This window comes from Chelon labrosus, assembly GCF_963514085.1.
Source record: "Chelon labrosus genome assembly, chromosome: 7".
Lineage (NCBI taxonomy): Eukaryota > Metazoa > Chordata > Actinopteri > Mugiliformes > Mugilidae > Chelon > Chelon labrosus.
Window position 1 is genome coordinate 28,134,022 of NC_140343.1, and position 15,509 is coordinate 28,149,530.

General features: G+C 39.0%; 2 protein-coding genes across 2 annotated transcripts; one reads left to right on the forward strand and one right to left on the reverse strand.

Moving 5' to 3' along the window:
- Positions 1 to 550: 550 nt before the first annotated feature.
- LOC311490358 (dynein regulatory complex protein 11) lies at positions 551 to 7,440 on the reverse strand (the record flags this gene model as incomplete). Its single annotated transcript, XM_084547805.1, has 20 exons — positions 551 to 775; positions 1,060 to 1,298; positions 1,388 to 1,565; positions 1,648 to 1,734; positions 2,718 to 2,773; positions 2,849 to 2,917; positions 2,996 to 3,103; positions 3,549 to 3,631; positions 3,737 to 3,798; positions 3,880 to 3,966; positions 4,079 to 4,185; positions 4,460 to 4,535; positions 4,692 to 4,802; positions 4,888 to 4,972; positions 5,079 to 5,284; positions 5,588 to 5,659; positions 5,750 to 5,932; positions 6,190 to 6,309; positions 6,463 to 6,811; positions 7,430 to 7,440. 20 exons carry the CDS (start codon positions 7,438 to 7,440, stop codon positions 662 to 664), a joined length of 2,403 nt encoding a protein of 800 aa, XP_084403931.1. The 3' UTR covers positions 551 to 661.
- A 1,800-nt stretch (positions 7,441 to 9,240) lies between these two features.
- On the forward strand, positions 9,241 to 14,879 carry alkal1 (ALK and LTK ligand 1; the record flags this gene model as incomplete). Its single annotated transcript, XM_084548715.1, has 4 exons — positions 9,241 to 9,511; positions 11,752 to 11,805; positions 12,493 to 12,573; positions 14,815 to 14,879. 4 exons carry the CDS (start codon positions 9,241 to 9,243, stop codon positions 14,877 to 14,879), a joined length of 471 nt encoding a protein of 156 aa, XP_084404841.1.
- Between the last annotated feature and the right edge of the window lie 630 nt (positions 14,880 to 15,509).

Below are 15,509 nucleotides of genomic sequence, written 5' to 3' on the forward strand. Positions count from 1 at the left end.
TAAAAAGCCATTTTGTTCAGGTGCCGTGTGTGGCACCATAATTCGAGTGTGCCATGTTTGCCAGAAACTTCCCCCACATATGTTCATAACCATTTTTCATAGCCAGGCAGCCATAGCCATACGGTAAAACCACAACCAGGGAGGCCTTCTGTCTGATAACTATAGCCAGGTGTCGGTCCAGCAGAGGCAGACCACTGAATTTATTTCATCTGATGATGGCTTCTGTTATTGAGATAAATGTTTGCAGGAAATACTGTGAGTTTACAGCATCATATACAGCATAACTATGAAATAGAACACAACACTGAAATGAAGCACAATGTGCGACAAGAGTATACACAGAATTTCTGCTCTTACTTACGTATAAAATTCCTTCCTCAGAACTCTTAAAGACAGTAGAATTGTGGTATCCTGTCTACAACTAAGATATAGTGAATATCTTAACATATTATCATATTATGATAGATAACCTGTGTGGTTATCACGGGTGCGAGAATCCACATCTTCAAATGCAGAAGGTGAAAATTGATGGAAGCAAAACCCACCACAAACTGACTTCTTCTTATTCCATTTTTATTCAAACAGGACATCGTTAGCCTCAACAGAAACAAATTCACATATAAGCTTCAGAAAAATCAAGGTAAAAGGCATGAATATAAACTTATTTTTTCCCTTTCTTCTTTGCATCTTTGCCTTTAACTGCTGCCTCTTCTTCTTCCTTTCCCGTGGCAGCTTTAATTCTTTTCTTTCCCAGGGGGGTCTTTGCATACCAGTTCTGGTGACACAAAAGCAAAATGTATCAGACATCTGCTATTAAGCTACAATGACAATAAAAGAATGAAAAATTAAAGAGTAAGTTGACAAGCCACCAACATCTTTGCTGACCTCCAGGACTTTAACTGTGCTATCCTGTTGGGTGCAGTTACAAGCACAGCAAAATATACTTGTAACTACAACCATCAGAGATTCCTGACGTGGTCAAAAGTGAAACATGTTTAAAACTCTGAACCACAGAGGACAGCAAAGTTCTCATCATTAAATATAGAATATCCACTTTACTTTCAAAGCCTCCTCTTCTTCCTGGAACACTGGGTCAATCTTGGCTAATGGGGCAACAAATTCAGCAGCAGTCAGCGGTCTGTTTGCCTGCTGCAGGATGCGGCGCTTGGTAGCAACAGCCTGGATCACCTGGACCATGTGACCGGGAGTGTAGCCATCGGAAATCTTTGCAAGAGAGCTGAGGTCCAAGGCCTTGGTTATCTCACCTCCCTGCTTTTTTATCAGGTGCTTCCACAAGACTGAACACAAACAGGGTCAAATGTCGCTTTTTATACCAACGTAATAAAAATAGCATTTACAAAATTTAAAAAAAGAGTCTTGTTTTTACTGTATCTTGAGCCGTAGTCAGGTCTTGGGATGAGGAGGATTTTGCTGAACATTTTACACAAGGACTTAATATCTGCACTTAGTGGGTCTTTAGTTGTTCCTATTACCAGAACACGATCTTCTCCTTTGATCAGTTTGAGGGACTTGGGCAAATCCTTCTTTAACCGCTTAGGGTCCAGCTGTTAAACACACACAAAATAGTCTAATTTACTATGTGAATAAATAAACAATAAAACATTTGGATAACATCATGAGTAGTACCTCTTTTTCTTCCTTGGGAACTTTCTTGTAGAACATTTTCTCTGCATCTTCAATCCATATCACTGATGGTTGCAGAAGTCTAGCAACCTGGTTAAAAATGATGATGACTTTCTGACTGACCCAGAGATCACATACAGTATATACAGTATATACAGATACTGTACAATACAATATATGCAAAACATATCCAACAGCATATCCAGCATGAGCACATAGTCTATCGTGCATTCAACAAGTAGCTACTAAGATGATACTCATTAATTGCAATTTTGAGTTTATTTGACTAACTTAGTCTTGCTGTAACCTCTATAATGAGGTAAAGCTCCATGAAAGCAAAATCATGCAACAATTTTATATTAAAATAAGAGTTTCACAATTGTTTGGAGTACACGCTGATTTGTAAATAGATAAAATGGTTCCTCTTTCATTACCACTCTGCACACAAATGGGCTTGCATGAAGCAACTTGGACTGATTGGGTACACCCCCATGAGAAGTGTAAAACGCTTTGCAGCACTACATCACACACTTGGTATAAGAAGACACTTCAATATTCTCAGTAGATATCTTACAGTGGGAAAAAAGAAGATGTTTATCGAAGATTAAAAGAATGAACAAGCAAGACACTGGACAAGAGTAAATCTCACACTGGCTTTTAGTCATTCACATGAACTTTGAGAAACAAAAGGCTGCCAAACAGATGCTGAGTTGGCCTTCTTGCTGGTGGAACAGCAATATAAGCCAACCTCTTGTGTCTTATGTTGATGTACATGCTTGATCATTGGCTGGGTTGTCGAAACACTGGGTTTTGATCATACGACAGGTCAGTCCATTTCGACAGAGGTTTAGCTGCTAGCTAGACATGAGTGATTAGAAAAAGTGAATTTCACTACAAAACTGTTGGGCCGGCCAATTGCAAAAAATACGAATTTTTGCATAATAGAACTTAGGAGAATCTTTGACCACTGTGAGCTTATGCTTATGTTTTGAAGGTGAAGATTGCAAAAGAAAATCTGATACGCTTTCAAAAGCAATAATACCAAAGCTGAACTGACAAAGGCAGTGTCTTACCTTAAACACCATGTGAAGCATCATCGCAAGGCCACTCTTGCCTGGATATTTTCCTGCTGTGTTCAGAGGAGACAAATCAAACAGGCAGGCGCCCGTCTCCTGGCAAACCGCATGGACCAACATCTTCTTACCTACACCGGCCGGCCCGGCCAGCAGGATGGCCTTTATCAGAGGAGCCTTTTCATGTACCACTTGAGAGCCTGAAAACAACAACATATCATAATACAACAATTATTATCAGTTATATTATTTTAAACATGAAAAGAATGACTACATACCTAGTGGTAAAACTGCATATAGAGATAGAACTTGTCGCACGTCTGACAAAGATGGCATGGGCTCAATGTCATTTTGCCTCAGTGTAGTTCCAAGGTAGCTGTAGTCACCTAGAAACAGGGGTTATTAATCAGCAGAGTGAATTATTGAAAAACTCCAATTGAGGAACTTAAAATGTCAATGGGTGTCACCTTGATAAAACTAATGCAGTGGATCTGAGAACATCACTCTAAATCAATTTTATAATCTTTACGAAGACAGAATGTGTTGCAGGTATCATTAGCTCTAGCAAAGTGGACCTAACCTGGCAGCAATTTGTATAGCCTGACCATAAGGATAGTTGTGTCCTTCTGATTAGTGTCTTAGAAATATCACACCAGAAGAGGGCAGCACATCACCATTAAATAATTACTACATGAATTTCTTTTTAAAAAAAGATGTTGCTCATGGTGATCTCACATCATTTGCAATCAGATGGAAACAATTAGGTTCACACTCAGACAAAGACAATTACGATAAATGACACAAATCTAGACAAACAAGATACAGTCTTACCGAGGTAATCCTGCAGCCTCACATTACTTGCTTGTTTCAGCAAGCCCTGCTCCACCAGCTCCTGACACAGAGACTCAAGAGTCCTAGCAGATGTGAATAAATTATATAATCATTTTCTCCAGGATTTCATTGACCAATTCATAGGTTTCATACGACATGAAAATCATACAGACTCAGTGTGACCTCACCTATCAGCTGTCAGATCTTTTTCCTTTTTTTTCTTCTTCCCACTCTTAGATCCTTTTTTCTTCTTTGGATAAAAATGAACATAATACATTCAGAATCCTCAAGGGAATGAATGTAAATTATAACCACTCTTTCACTTTTATACCTTGGCATTTGCTTTTGTCTTTCCACCCTTGTCCTTATCCACAAATAGCTTCCATTCAGCCAGCTCTTGTCTCATCTGCTCATCTACCTGGTAAAAACAGAAAAGGCTAGTTGGTGGTCTAGATACATTAGATACATTACTGGTCAAATCCAAGACTCCAACTTGCATATCAACTTTTATGTTCTGCAGCCAGCAACACCTGTTTTCGAATTTCAGCTTCAACGTCTTTTCTCTTTTCTTCCTTGATCAGCTCCACCTCATGCCGCTGGTGGAAGTTCTCTGACTCGTTGCGGGTTTTCCAAAAATCTGAGAATGTAAAACACTGAGTACATGTTTTATGCACGTGAATGAGCAACTATTGGTTTTAACTGAGCTGAGGGGACTGGCGGCAAAAATAAAGGAAAGCCTTGATGGTTGCATACCTATTGCGGTTTTGGAAGTTCCAATTTAAACAAGTAACTGAACTAACTGTGAGCTATTAGTGCTAATATTTTAGCATACCAAGATTTCATCAATAGAGGTTTTACAATCAAACTGCGAGGCACCTGATACCATAGCCTTTTTATTTTATTAACCATACCTACAAATGCTTTGTTACCCACTTCCAAGTCTGACAGGAAGGCAGAAGGCAGCATCTTCAATCCTGCCTCCTCTTCCTGTGATTCAGAACAGAGGAAAAATGGTTAATTTAAAGTGCACAACATCTCAAGAGGACTGGTTTGATTTTGTTCGACATTGTTTGCTATTTTAAACAGTCTGATATCACTATAGTACATAGTACTTATAATAAATTGATAGCTGTATCTCCTTACCTCCTCATCATTCTTCCCCTTGTCTTTCTTCTGTTTTTCCTTAGTTTCATCTTTTCCTTTTGGTTTGTTATTTGACTCCTCCTCTTCTTTTTCAGCAATTTCTTCCATTAACTAAAAAAAATACACCAAACATTATTGTCGGTAAGCTATCCTAAAAACATGCTATGTGATGTTGATTGGGGATGTAAGAGTTTACCTGCTTAGGGTCCTTTTCAACAAAAATGAAGGCTGAGCCTCCGTCCTCTTCATCTGGGTAGTCTGGAAACACTCCTGTAGAATGACTATTAAAAAAAACAGATGATGAAAAGGTGAAACTACATCTGTTTGATTATTTTCATTAAATGTGTAAAAGAAAAAGTCATACAAACAAACTCTGTTCCACCTTACCGGCATTCAAGGAACCACTGTCGAATTTGTTCTTTCAAGGTCTTACTCATGTCATGACCCTCCATTTCTCGTAGTTGGTTTGTGACGACCACTATAGACTTTTGATACGCTTCCTCGTGCTCCTCCTGTTTTACCCGTGTACAAGCTTCACTGGTCTGGGCATTGATTTCTGCAGGGCGCGGTACCTGATACTTAGGATCCATAGTCTAACGTGAAGGTGACCCAAAGAAAATGTACAGGTCAAAAATGTTTGTTTGTTACAGTTTCTCTGAGACACAGGACAATCATGGACATGAACATCAAGAGTTTAAGGGAAATTACCATCAGATCAAACTGGTATACTACTTCATTTTACACAGCAAAATACTGTAGTTGCTCTGTTTCACTGAATTTATGTCTGGTCTAACTTCATGCAAGACAAAGAATGATACAACATTTAAAAATAAATGCGTTATCTAAAATTCAATCCAATTTCAAATCCAGTCAAATTGTTACATCATTCCACTCACCATTCCCAAAAGAATCATCTCTTCGTCACGAGCAGTCTTTGTCCTCTTCCTCTCTATGTAGCCCCTCCACACCTGCAAACCACATTCAACCAAATCTTTGAGCGTCAGGAATGACTCAAGCCAAAGAAAGAGAAATGTGATATTATGTTGGTAACAAAGGACCTTCTGGATGCAGATCGCAGCCAACTCAGTATCAGCTGTTTCAAGGTCCTTGGTTCTTTGCATCCTGTTCATTTTTCTGCTTTCTTCATTCAACTTTGCCCGAAGGCGTCCTTGCCGAGCCCTTTCTGCCACTTGAATTACCTTAATGGCCTCTTCTTGACTCATGTCCTTGGCCATTAGAGGCTGTAAGAGCCATAAAAAGGTAGGTAAAAGATCGGAAATATATTCTGCTCTTCACTCATTTATTAAATGCAGCTAGTAATCATAAACTATATAACTATCATAAGCTACTAAAACATAAACTAGTTTTTTCGTGTTTAATTCAAATCCTATTTATGTTTCACCTCTATGCTGGGGTTACGTGGTTTTATATGTAACAAAATTAAATGAACAAAATTCACATGTGTGCATTGATGTGATGTGGACATGTGTGAACTCACTTCAGGGCTTTCATTAATCTCCACTAGTTTAAGGATATCTGTCAGCAAAGACTTTCGTTCCTGGACTTCTTTGCCGCGTTCAGTGAGGAAGTAGCGAGGAATAGGGATCTCAAGGTTGGCCTGAAGGGACAACAAAGAAAACAGTTGTTGAGTCAAGTCATTTTCGGTTCTATTGGAAGTATCCCTGATTAAAGCTAATATCTGGCAATGTAAATTAATTCAGATGTCAGGAATCCAATTCACTTAAACTTTCATGTCAAAAATCAAATTTACAGGTGTAAGCTTCAAGTCGTGAAGAACATCATCCATGTAGTGGTACTCTGAAAACTCTTTTTCCACCATCTCATTCTTCAGCTCTAACACCCTCCCCATCACAGCATCAAGAATCGTTCCAATAACTCGTCTCTTCTGAGGGTGGACCACCAGGTCATAAACCTCTTCCAGCTGTCTAAAGACTTGGATGTAGCGCACATAAAGCATGGCCAGACGCTGGAAGAACACCACCCTGTCCTTTTCTGGGCGGGGGGGCTCCGCAGGTAGTTCTTCAGTCAGCAGACAGCTCAGCTTTGACTGGACATCTGCCCACAGCTGGTTGTATGCCCTGAAACAGAAGTATGTTATGCTAAAGTGTATACACACAATAATACAATCTTTTAATTTGTAAAAGATCATAACTTACAAATGTTAAGAGTGAGCCAGGAATTTATAGGTCAACAAGGTATCAGACTAGTCAGTGGACAGTACTGTCATTTAGCCAACAGGAGTCTTATTTGCTAAACAGTCACTGAAACCAATAGACGCACCAAGAACAGTGCATTAGTATTGTCCATAAGACACTGACGTTATTGTTGCCGTATTAGTCATCATGTCATGTCCAAAATTTGGAAAAACACACTTTTTCATACTGTACTTCATTAAAGGCCTTGTTATGTCCTCCAATAACACTCTGGGTTGAAATTTAGAATTTCCAAGGATTTCAATGAGTGCCTTATAATGGGTTAATATATGTAGTCTCTGCACGTGTAAATTGGACGCTGGTTCAATTTAACGTTTCCCAAATACACACTCAAGTTTCATAGCTGTAATGCTTTTAAATGTACGAAGTTACCATTAATTATTACGTTTTACGCACAGCATGTCTTTACAACTAGAATCGTTTGAAACGATAGCTAGCTAAGTTATACGAAAGCAACTGGCAACACGGCTACAACAAGCTGCGACTTTTCTTTGGAAAAGTTACCTTTGGGACATTCCTTTGCCTCCAGAGAGATTAAAGGTGTTTTCTTATTAAGTGACCAGTGTAAAAGTAAACTAGGACTAGCTAAGATGTATCAAACATGAGGTTGGCTATCCCAGGCTTGAGGTGACTCTGCCGTCTCCATGGTAACAGTCTAACAGGAAGTCAGTGCCTCCTTGAGTTTCGCTCCGGGTTGGTGTGAATTTAAAGCATGGGTGGACTCAAACAGCAGAGAAGACAGATGGTAGGAGTTATGGTAAGGTCATGTTCAGGTAAAGGTATGAGAAAACACACGCTTTCGAAGGGGTAATAGACTTTCACAACAGAAGTGTTCTGTTAAGCTTCATTTGGCGTCTTCTACACATGCATTTTCAGAAATAATAATAATAATAATGAGAAGAAGAAGAAGAAGAAGAAGAAGAAGGAAATATGTTTCCCCAAAGACTACTGCTTTTTAAATCATGAAAATGTGCACTTGATTATTGCATGGGGCCAAACCTTTACGCAACAGTTGCAATACCACCAGGTGACGTCTCTCCTTAGGGAGACATGTAAAGTTTGAATGAAAGATGCATTTTTTTTTTCTTCAGTTATACTGTATCATGTTATGGGATACAGGCAAAGTACAGTCTGGGAGGATATTGAACTGTGGCCAACAAATCCCCACTATCAATAACAGATGAAAATATGAATCAATTTCCAAGCTTCACGCTTTAATATAGCTAGTACAACAATTTACATTACGCTGAGACCAACCAGAACTTTCCAACAGTAATTTTCTCAAATGCATATCATAGCTACCAGTTAAAGTGTGTACATAATACTCAAAAGCTCTCTCGCGCATATAGATTTCTATTCAGCATGTGGGGGGAACAGCCGCATGGCTGCTCCAGGAGGCGCATTCTCGGCAGCGCTTAGGCGGTCACAAGACTTGGACATCGGTGAACAAAAACATCGACACGCTGACAGGTCAGCTAGAAGCTTACAGGCCCACAGATTCCTTTCTTCTCTGCACCCAACATCCAACAAGTTGTTCCTTTTGGAAAACTAGTTCTTGCGCGCTGCCTCACCACCGTCTTTGCCGTGTATTTTTTTTTTTTTCAGTGGAAATACAAGTGCGACTCTTTTATAGCTCTTAAATCATTTCTCTGTGTGTACGAGTATCGTTTTCTTTTGGAATTGGACGTTCCTGTAAAACTAAAAGCAGCAATGTTTCGGTGCGTAAAGGAGTGGCGCATGCCTAAGTGAGTGAGTGCCACTGGAAGAAATTACACCAAAGATGTCAACATTGCTTTACCACCCACTCGAAATCGATTGTATTACCTTCAAGAAGGTGGCTCCTCGTATAAATAGGAACGCATTCTTTCAAGAAAGACGTTGGTGAGCACAATCTGCCTGTTCTCTCTCTCTCTCGCTTATCGGGACCTCAGACAACGCCTGGAAGAATTTGCTTAAGACAACTGTGTCCACTCTCCAGGACATAAGCATCTTTAACTCCAAAACCAGTAAGTCTGAAGTTAGATTAACTACAGTGATTTTACCTTTATATGGGACTAAAAGAAAAGTGATGTGTAAACTGGACAGTAACAGATCATTTCTTTTCATTTTTTCCACTTTTAGAGGTTATGTATGTTACCTCTAACATGGCATTTATGAATGCTTTGGAAATGAGCAAGATGTCAGTGGCAGTACTGATAAATCTGCTGTTATCTTTTTGGTCATGAGGATCACAAAAATGGAGCATACATTGGACTTCACAGAAACATGTAATCTCTAACAAAGCTTATTTATTTGTATTTTCAGATAGTGAAGTCATGCAGGTGGAGAGGAAATGGCACATACTGCTGACTATCTTCTTTCTGCTCATCACCTCTGGTCAGTGTATGGACAGCAAGGAGGTCAAACAGAAAGAAAGAAGGACCCTGTTGGAACTAATCTTACAGGTTATCAGAGACAGCCAGCAACGGGACAAACCCGTCTCCAGGCGCTGTAGCAGTGGACTCTTCACTTCAGCCCAAGACATGAAGTTCTCTTCCCGTGAGAAGCCTTTCTATGTCCCTAGGCTGGATAACAGTAGACTCATAGGTAAGCTGATAAGATTTATTTTTAGGTCATGATGATGAAGGCATAATCCCAATTTTACTGCAGGAGACAGCTGTCATTGGTCTGGTCAGTGCTGCGCATTTTAGCAGCTTTAGTTGAATGAACGCTGGTGCATTCATAAAACAAATTCAAAAACTGTGGATAAATGAAATTAATTTTGCTTGTCTTTTAATTTTGGTAAGGACATAGTACCCAGACCTATCTGTCTTAAAATGTCCAACTCAGTTCAAAGTGTTTATATATTGCACATGACCAATGTGATCCATCTGTGATGGGCAAAGAGGTTATAACACATTGATCGTACTAGGTTTTCTTATTGCTGAGGGATATTTGTTCACCACAAGTCTTGACCATCTTGCTATCTTATTCAAACTGTGATGGGTTGCTTGCTGGATGGAGACGTGGAGAGGTACTATGAAATCATGTAGGAGGAGCGTCATCATGCCAAACTTGTGAATGATTCATTCAGTATGATTCATTGTGGAATCTTAAACCGCCACACACGCACACAAACACGCTGCGATGCCCCAGAAAGCACTTCTAATCACATGCATCTCCGCAAGACAGGGGTGTTGTGTCACATTCATTCACCTTATACAGGTAGCACTGCATAACTGAAACACTTGTTGTGACTATATTTGTAGAATGAATAGCCCATACGAGGAGAATATGAATATTGGACCATTTATATGTAAGAATATACAGAGTATCTTCCAGATTTGAGATTCTAAACCTGAACCGCCTGTTATTTAATAGCATTGTTACTAAAACTGATCCTTTCCCCTGGAAGACATTGAACTTGTATCCAAGGTATCTGACAAGTGAGAAAGTGTGATAGAGCTCTACTTTTATTGGCTTGAATGAAGCATTATGTCCAGACTGGAATTAAGCCTGTATACATATCCCTTTAGTGACCTGAGCTCCAAGACAGAGGATTTGTCCAAGTCCGAACATAATAAAGAGAAGCTATCTCAAAAATCCTTTTATGTGCAGTAACATTTATTTTATTGCTGCACCAGAGAAAGTTAAGGAGATCAGAAAAGGATAGATCCGCATTGGTATGTACAGTGGGAGTTTATTAAGTCCCGAGCGAACATAATGTGTTGTTTATCTGCGATTTCAGATTCTGTCTCCTATCACCATCAATTATATCATGTTGCAGAGATGTTGCACAGGCATCGTGCAGCTCAAAGCCTCGGCCCCAGCTTATGCAATTGGAAAAGTACCTTTCTCAGGCCAGTGACTGGTTGGAATTTGTCTTTTGAGGATATAAAACGCAGCATATTAGCCACTGAAGCATATGACACTAACAAAGATTCATGGTCACGCAAGGATAGATGTTTTAAATACAAAGAGGAGAAAATAGAAACATCTGTAAATCCATAATTGTGTTGATTCTGAAGTTGTCATTTTGTGTCCTTAAAAGCCGTGGCTGTTTCATCACAATGACAGTTATGGAAAGACAGACACAACATGAGGGAACACGTTTACGTTATAGCTTTTTCAGTTTGTCTTTTCAGACTTTTGTATTATAACTGGGTTGATGTGCATGAATGAATGCAGGCTGACTTCATATAATGTGAAATATAATTTTCACACTGCATATTCGGGTTTTAAATATCCTCCTAAATGCCCACAACCCATTTCATAATTATGAAATAAACATACTTGTTGGATAGTTTTGTTTCTGTATGCCTGGACATCAAGATCTAGATCCTTAAATTGGCTGAATGACTCATGTTTATCCCGTTGTTACAGCATTAGATAGTGTTGGGTCTGGGGACCACTGTACTGTTAGCCCAGTAACTACTTACATGGCCTTACTCTGATGAGCATTAAACCCCCATACAATAATCTCTTTAGCCTATTAGTATTGCCAGTATGTTATAAGACCCCTGCATGTAATGCCTGTGTGGACACTGAACAGAGAGTGGGTACTTGATACCTTTAGCCCCAGCTACATGTCATAAAATGTCTGATTCAGCGTGAATCAGTCATCACTGAGAAAAATGTTAAGGTGAAGCACACAAGAACTGCATTTACTATGCTACTGATGCACAGAATTTGCAAGGAATAATAAGTGTGTAGCCTCACGATAAAGTGGTGAATAGAGAGGAATCCTGCTTCACAATTAGAGAAGCAGAGAGGCCTGGAGATAAAGTGCTTAGTGTCCACATTATTACTGTGTAACTTAAACGTTGACTCTTGATTTTCTTTTACAGAAATTTTTCCTAGAGATGCAAACCTGAAAGGAAAATTCATTCAGCATTTCGGAGGTAAGAAGCCTCTATCAAAGACTACATCACGAGTTCCACTTTTCAATCTCGGTTGCATTTCTCTGCGGTCCTCTTCAGACATTGCAAAAGACATTGTTTTTTTTTTCTGCCAAACAACATTTAGAGCATAGTCGGCATGTCTCCCATGCAAATTTTCGGGTGGAAATTTGTAGTTTTGACAGTCTGAGAAAATTGCTTTGTTCTTTCAAATCATCATACACTTTGAAATCATAGACAGCTTTGTACATACTGTGGGTCAGGTTAGGGTTGCCTGGCTTAACTGTAGGGCAATGGTGCGGAGAAACAGCACATGGTCTAAAGACAGAATTAAGTTGAAGCCAGTGCCAGGTTGAGCAGATTATTTGTCTCAGAACCTATGAGTAGACTTCATTATTGGTGTTAAAATCTGGAATCTTAAATGCTGGGGCAGAAACTCCTGGAGGTGATTACAACTGAATGCACAGTTCCCCTGCACACTAAGCCCAGCTGAACCCTGACTTAACCATGTCTGCACTGTACACTGTTCACTCTCACTTTGTGATTTGCTTCTTTCATTGGATTGACTGACAAGATCACTGTGAACTTAGGTGTGCAGTAGTTATACAGACGAGCAAGCTAAAGCAGAAATAATGATGCGCTGCGAATCTTTTTTTCATTTTGCCTGATGACACCTTTTCTATTAAGCAGGACAAGTCAAGTTCTCGTCGGAGTGCAAAACACACTTTCATAGACTTTATCACAACACAAGGGATTGCTCAAGACCAGCATGTATGTATGCCTATTTTATCTTACGTTGTTGTTTTTCTAATGTGCTCAGTGTCTGATGTATTGTCCTTTACCGTCAAGTATGAAGTTTTAAATTTCCCTGAAATTGTTTTCATTTTGTTTTTGGCTCTGGGGGATATGGTTCAACACAAACAAAGCCGCTTTGCCAAAGTTTTTGGTCGAGTCATTTTGTTCTTTCTGTTTTTGGTTTTATTTAGCTATTTTGTGCTTGTCTTTGTGGTTGGACGTCACCTACTTTCTTCAAGATTTAGTAACATTTGAATCAGCTTCTAATGACAGCTGGTGGGTCGTTCACAACTGTTCATAGACCTTTAATATGGCACCCACTTTAACATGTCACAGTAGGGAAATCACAGGTGTATCTATCATGATCACATTCCACTTATTGGAACTATGGGAGGTTCTGTTGTTGTGCATGTTGGTTCACTGAAATGGCCATAGACTCCTTATAAAAGATGGATGCTGTCACCATGTGGACATGTGGAAGTTAACGCAGAAGCGGTTTGAAGTGCAGGACCACTGATGGTTGTTAGGTGCTGGCTCAAAAAACTCTCTCAAAATTGTCAACTTCTTTCATGGAACATTAAGTCAACATATTTAGTCATTTATTTATTTCGTCTAAGTAAATTAGGCAAATCTACCTGTGGCCCTTTCAAAAATAATTCCATAATTACGCAAATATTGGACCTCACAGACAGGTATCTTTGGGGTTGAGCCTGGCTTGACTGACCTGTCCAGCCCTCAGTGGTCCACAAACCAATGGGTGACTTCACTGGCTATACATGTTTTATATACAGTCTGGAGTCCTGGATTACTGGATCACTTAATGAAACTGAGCAATATGCATGTGCTTCCCCCACCGTGACAAATCAAACTGTCTAGTTTAAAGAATGTCAATCAAATCTGATCCAGATACCCTCTCTTCTTGATGAAGGAGACTAGTTTTTGTTTTTGAATGTGAAACTCTTGACAAATATTAACTGGGGATTTATTTCCCTTTTTGGATGACAGACAACAATAATGTTTTCTTAAATTATGATTTGCAGAAGAATTTCTTTCTACTAAAATGTCCAGCTTATTTGAAAGCTACTTGGCTTTGGACCTCTGACAAGTTGATGATGCAGGGCAGTGTTTTGATCCACACTGCCACGTTTTTAGATCCACGTTTGCAACAAGTTGCATATGTCTGTCATCTACAAGCATTTCAACTAAAGAGCAATGCTCTTAAATTGTATTCAAAGTGATGTAGATATAATCCAGTATTTTATAATAAAAAACTATGCTTAGAGAACTGTCCAAAACATTAAGATGATTGACCGTATGTGGAGAATTATGTTTATTTTCTTTTTAACTCCATTTTGCCACTCATTCATCCCTCCAACCCTTCGAGTGCCTTGAACCCTAGATTGGAAACCAGTGATATAAAAGCACACAGAGCTGTAACCAGTTAGAATTACAAAGGATTGTCCCTTTCCTCTGTGACAATTACAATTTGGGATTTGGATGACATCAAGCAAACATCATAGAATATCAATGATAATGTTCAGTGTTCATCGATATATGTTTATTTAAACATTCTTTCTCTGTGGATAGAATGAATAAGATATCATCGAAGACATCCCTATGATTGCATATTTGATGGATGAAGCAAGCATCAAGATGGATCAAATAAGCACAATTCTCCTGCTGGGATTTAGAGTGGATAGTTTAGTTGAAGTCAGACAGGGCGATGTGGTGGAAAACTAGAGACATACATTCATCTGCTGGATTGGGATGACGCAGAGGATTGTAGATTGCAATTATGGTTAATTTCCCAAGCTAATTTTAGTGATACATGAAAGTATGAGTGATTTTGTGCTTAAATGCTCAGTCAGGAATTAATGTTAGTTTCACCTTTGACGTCATTACTGCATCTTTGTTCTTTTCTTTGTATAAAATTTTCTCTCACGTTTATTGGCACTGAGTACTACTTAGTACAACCTAACACTTTAGTGTATGAAGGTTCAGCAGGTGCACACATAAAAAAATATTTTGAGAATAAAAATTATTGTGCACTTGGCCTTTATTACAGTCTATATTTGAAACGTTCATTTTCTGCCATTTGGGTCCAGTTTTTAAAAATCCTGCTTTCAAGTGAGAAATGGTTCTTCAGCATTTATCTATAAGCATTATATGATATGACCACAGTAACAACCTTTTTCACTGTCTTTTTTTTTTTTTCAGATTACAAAAGATGTGCAAGATTGCTAACACGATTAGCAATGAGTCCTCTCTGCATGCAATCATAGATTTTGCGTGTGAGTAAAAGTGCTTTCCTCTTCTTGGGTTGGTTTACTTTTGCTGCCCTAACCGCACACTTTTTTATTTACTCTTTGTCAACACGTTTTAAATTGATATATTACATTCACATGGAAACGTCTTGTACATTTTGTGCCTTAGTCTGATGAGCAGGAATGTCTTTGTTAGTCTTGGTTTAAGTTAATATAATGTAAATCTGATGTGCAACTGAAGAAAACTGAAACTCACATAATCAGAAACGCATCTCTACTACATCTGCCCGACATTGTTATGCTTTAGGAATATGGGATTTCTTGCTGTTAGACACTCTGAAACCCGTCCCTGTCAGGAAGAGTGTTTAATCTTAATTCAAGCTTCATTTAAAATTAGTTCTGGTTGGCTGAAGCCGCACATCTCTGAGAGGGAGTCAAAAAGAAACAGATTTCCCACATCTTTTTGAAATCATTATCCAAAACTATATAGGAGCACATACACTAGAGGGCTGTAATACGTGACCGAATGTTTCCTACCTCCTGCTGCAAGAACATTGGAAGAGCACGCCATTGTAATCGTGTTGTACTGGCACTATTGTATTGTGTTTAAATGTCCCAAATTACACCTCTGTTCCCAACAGGCTGTTA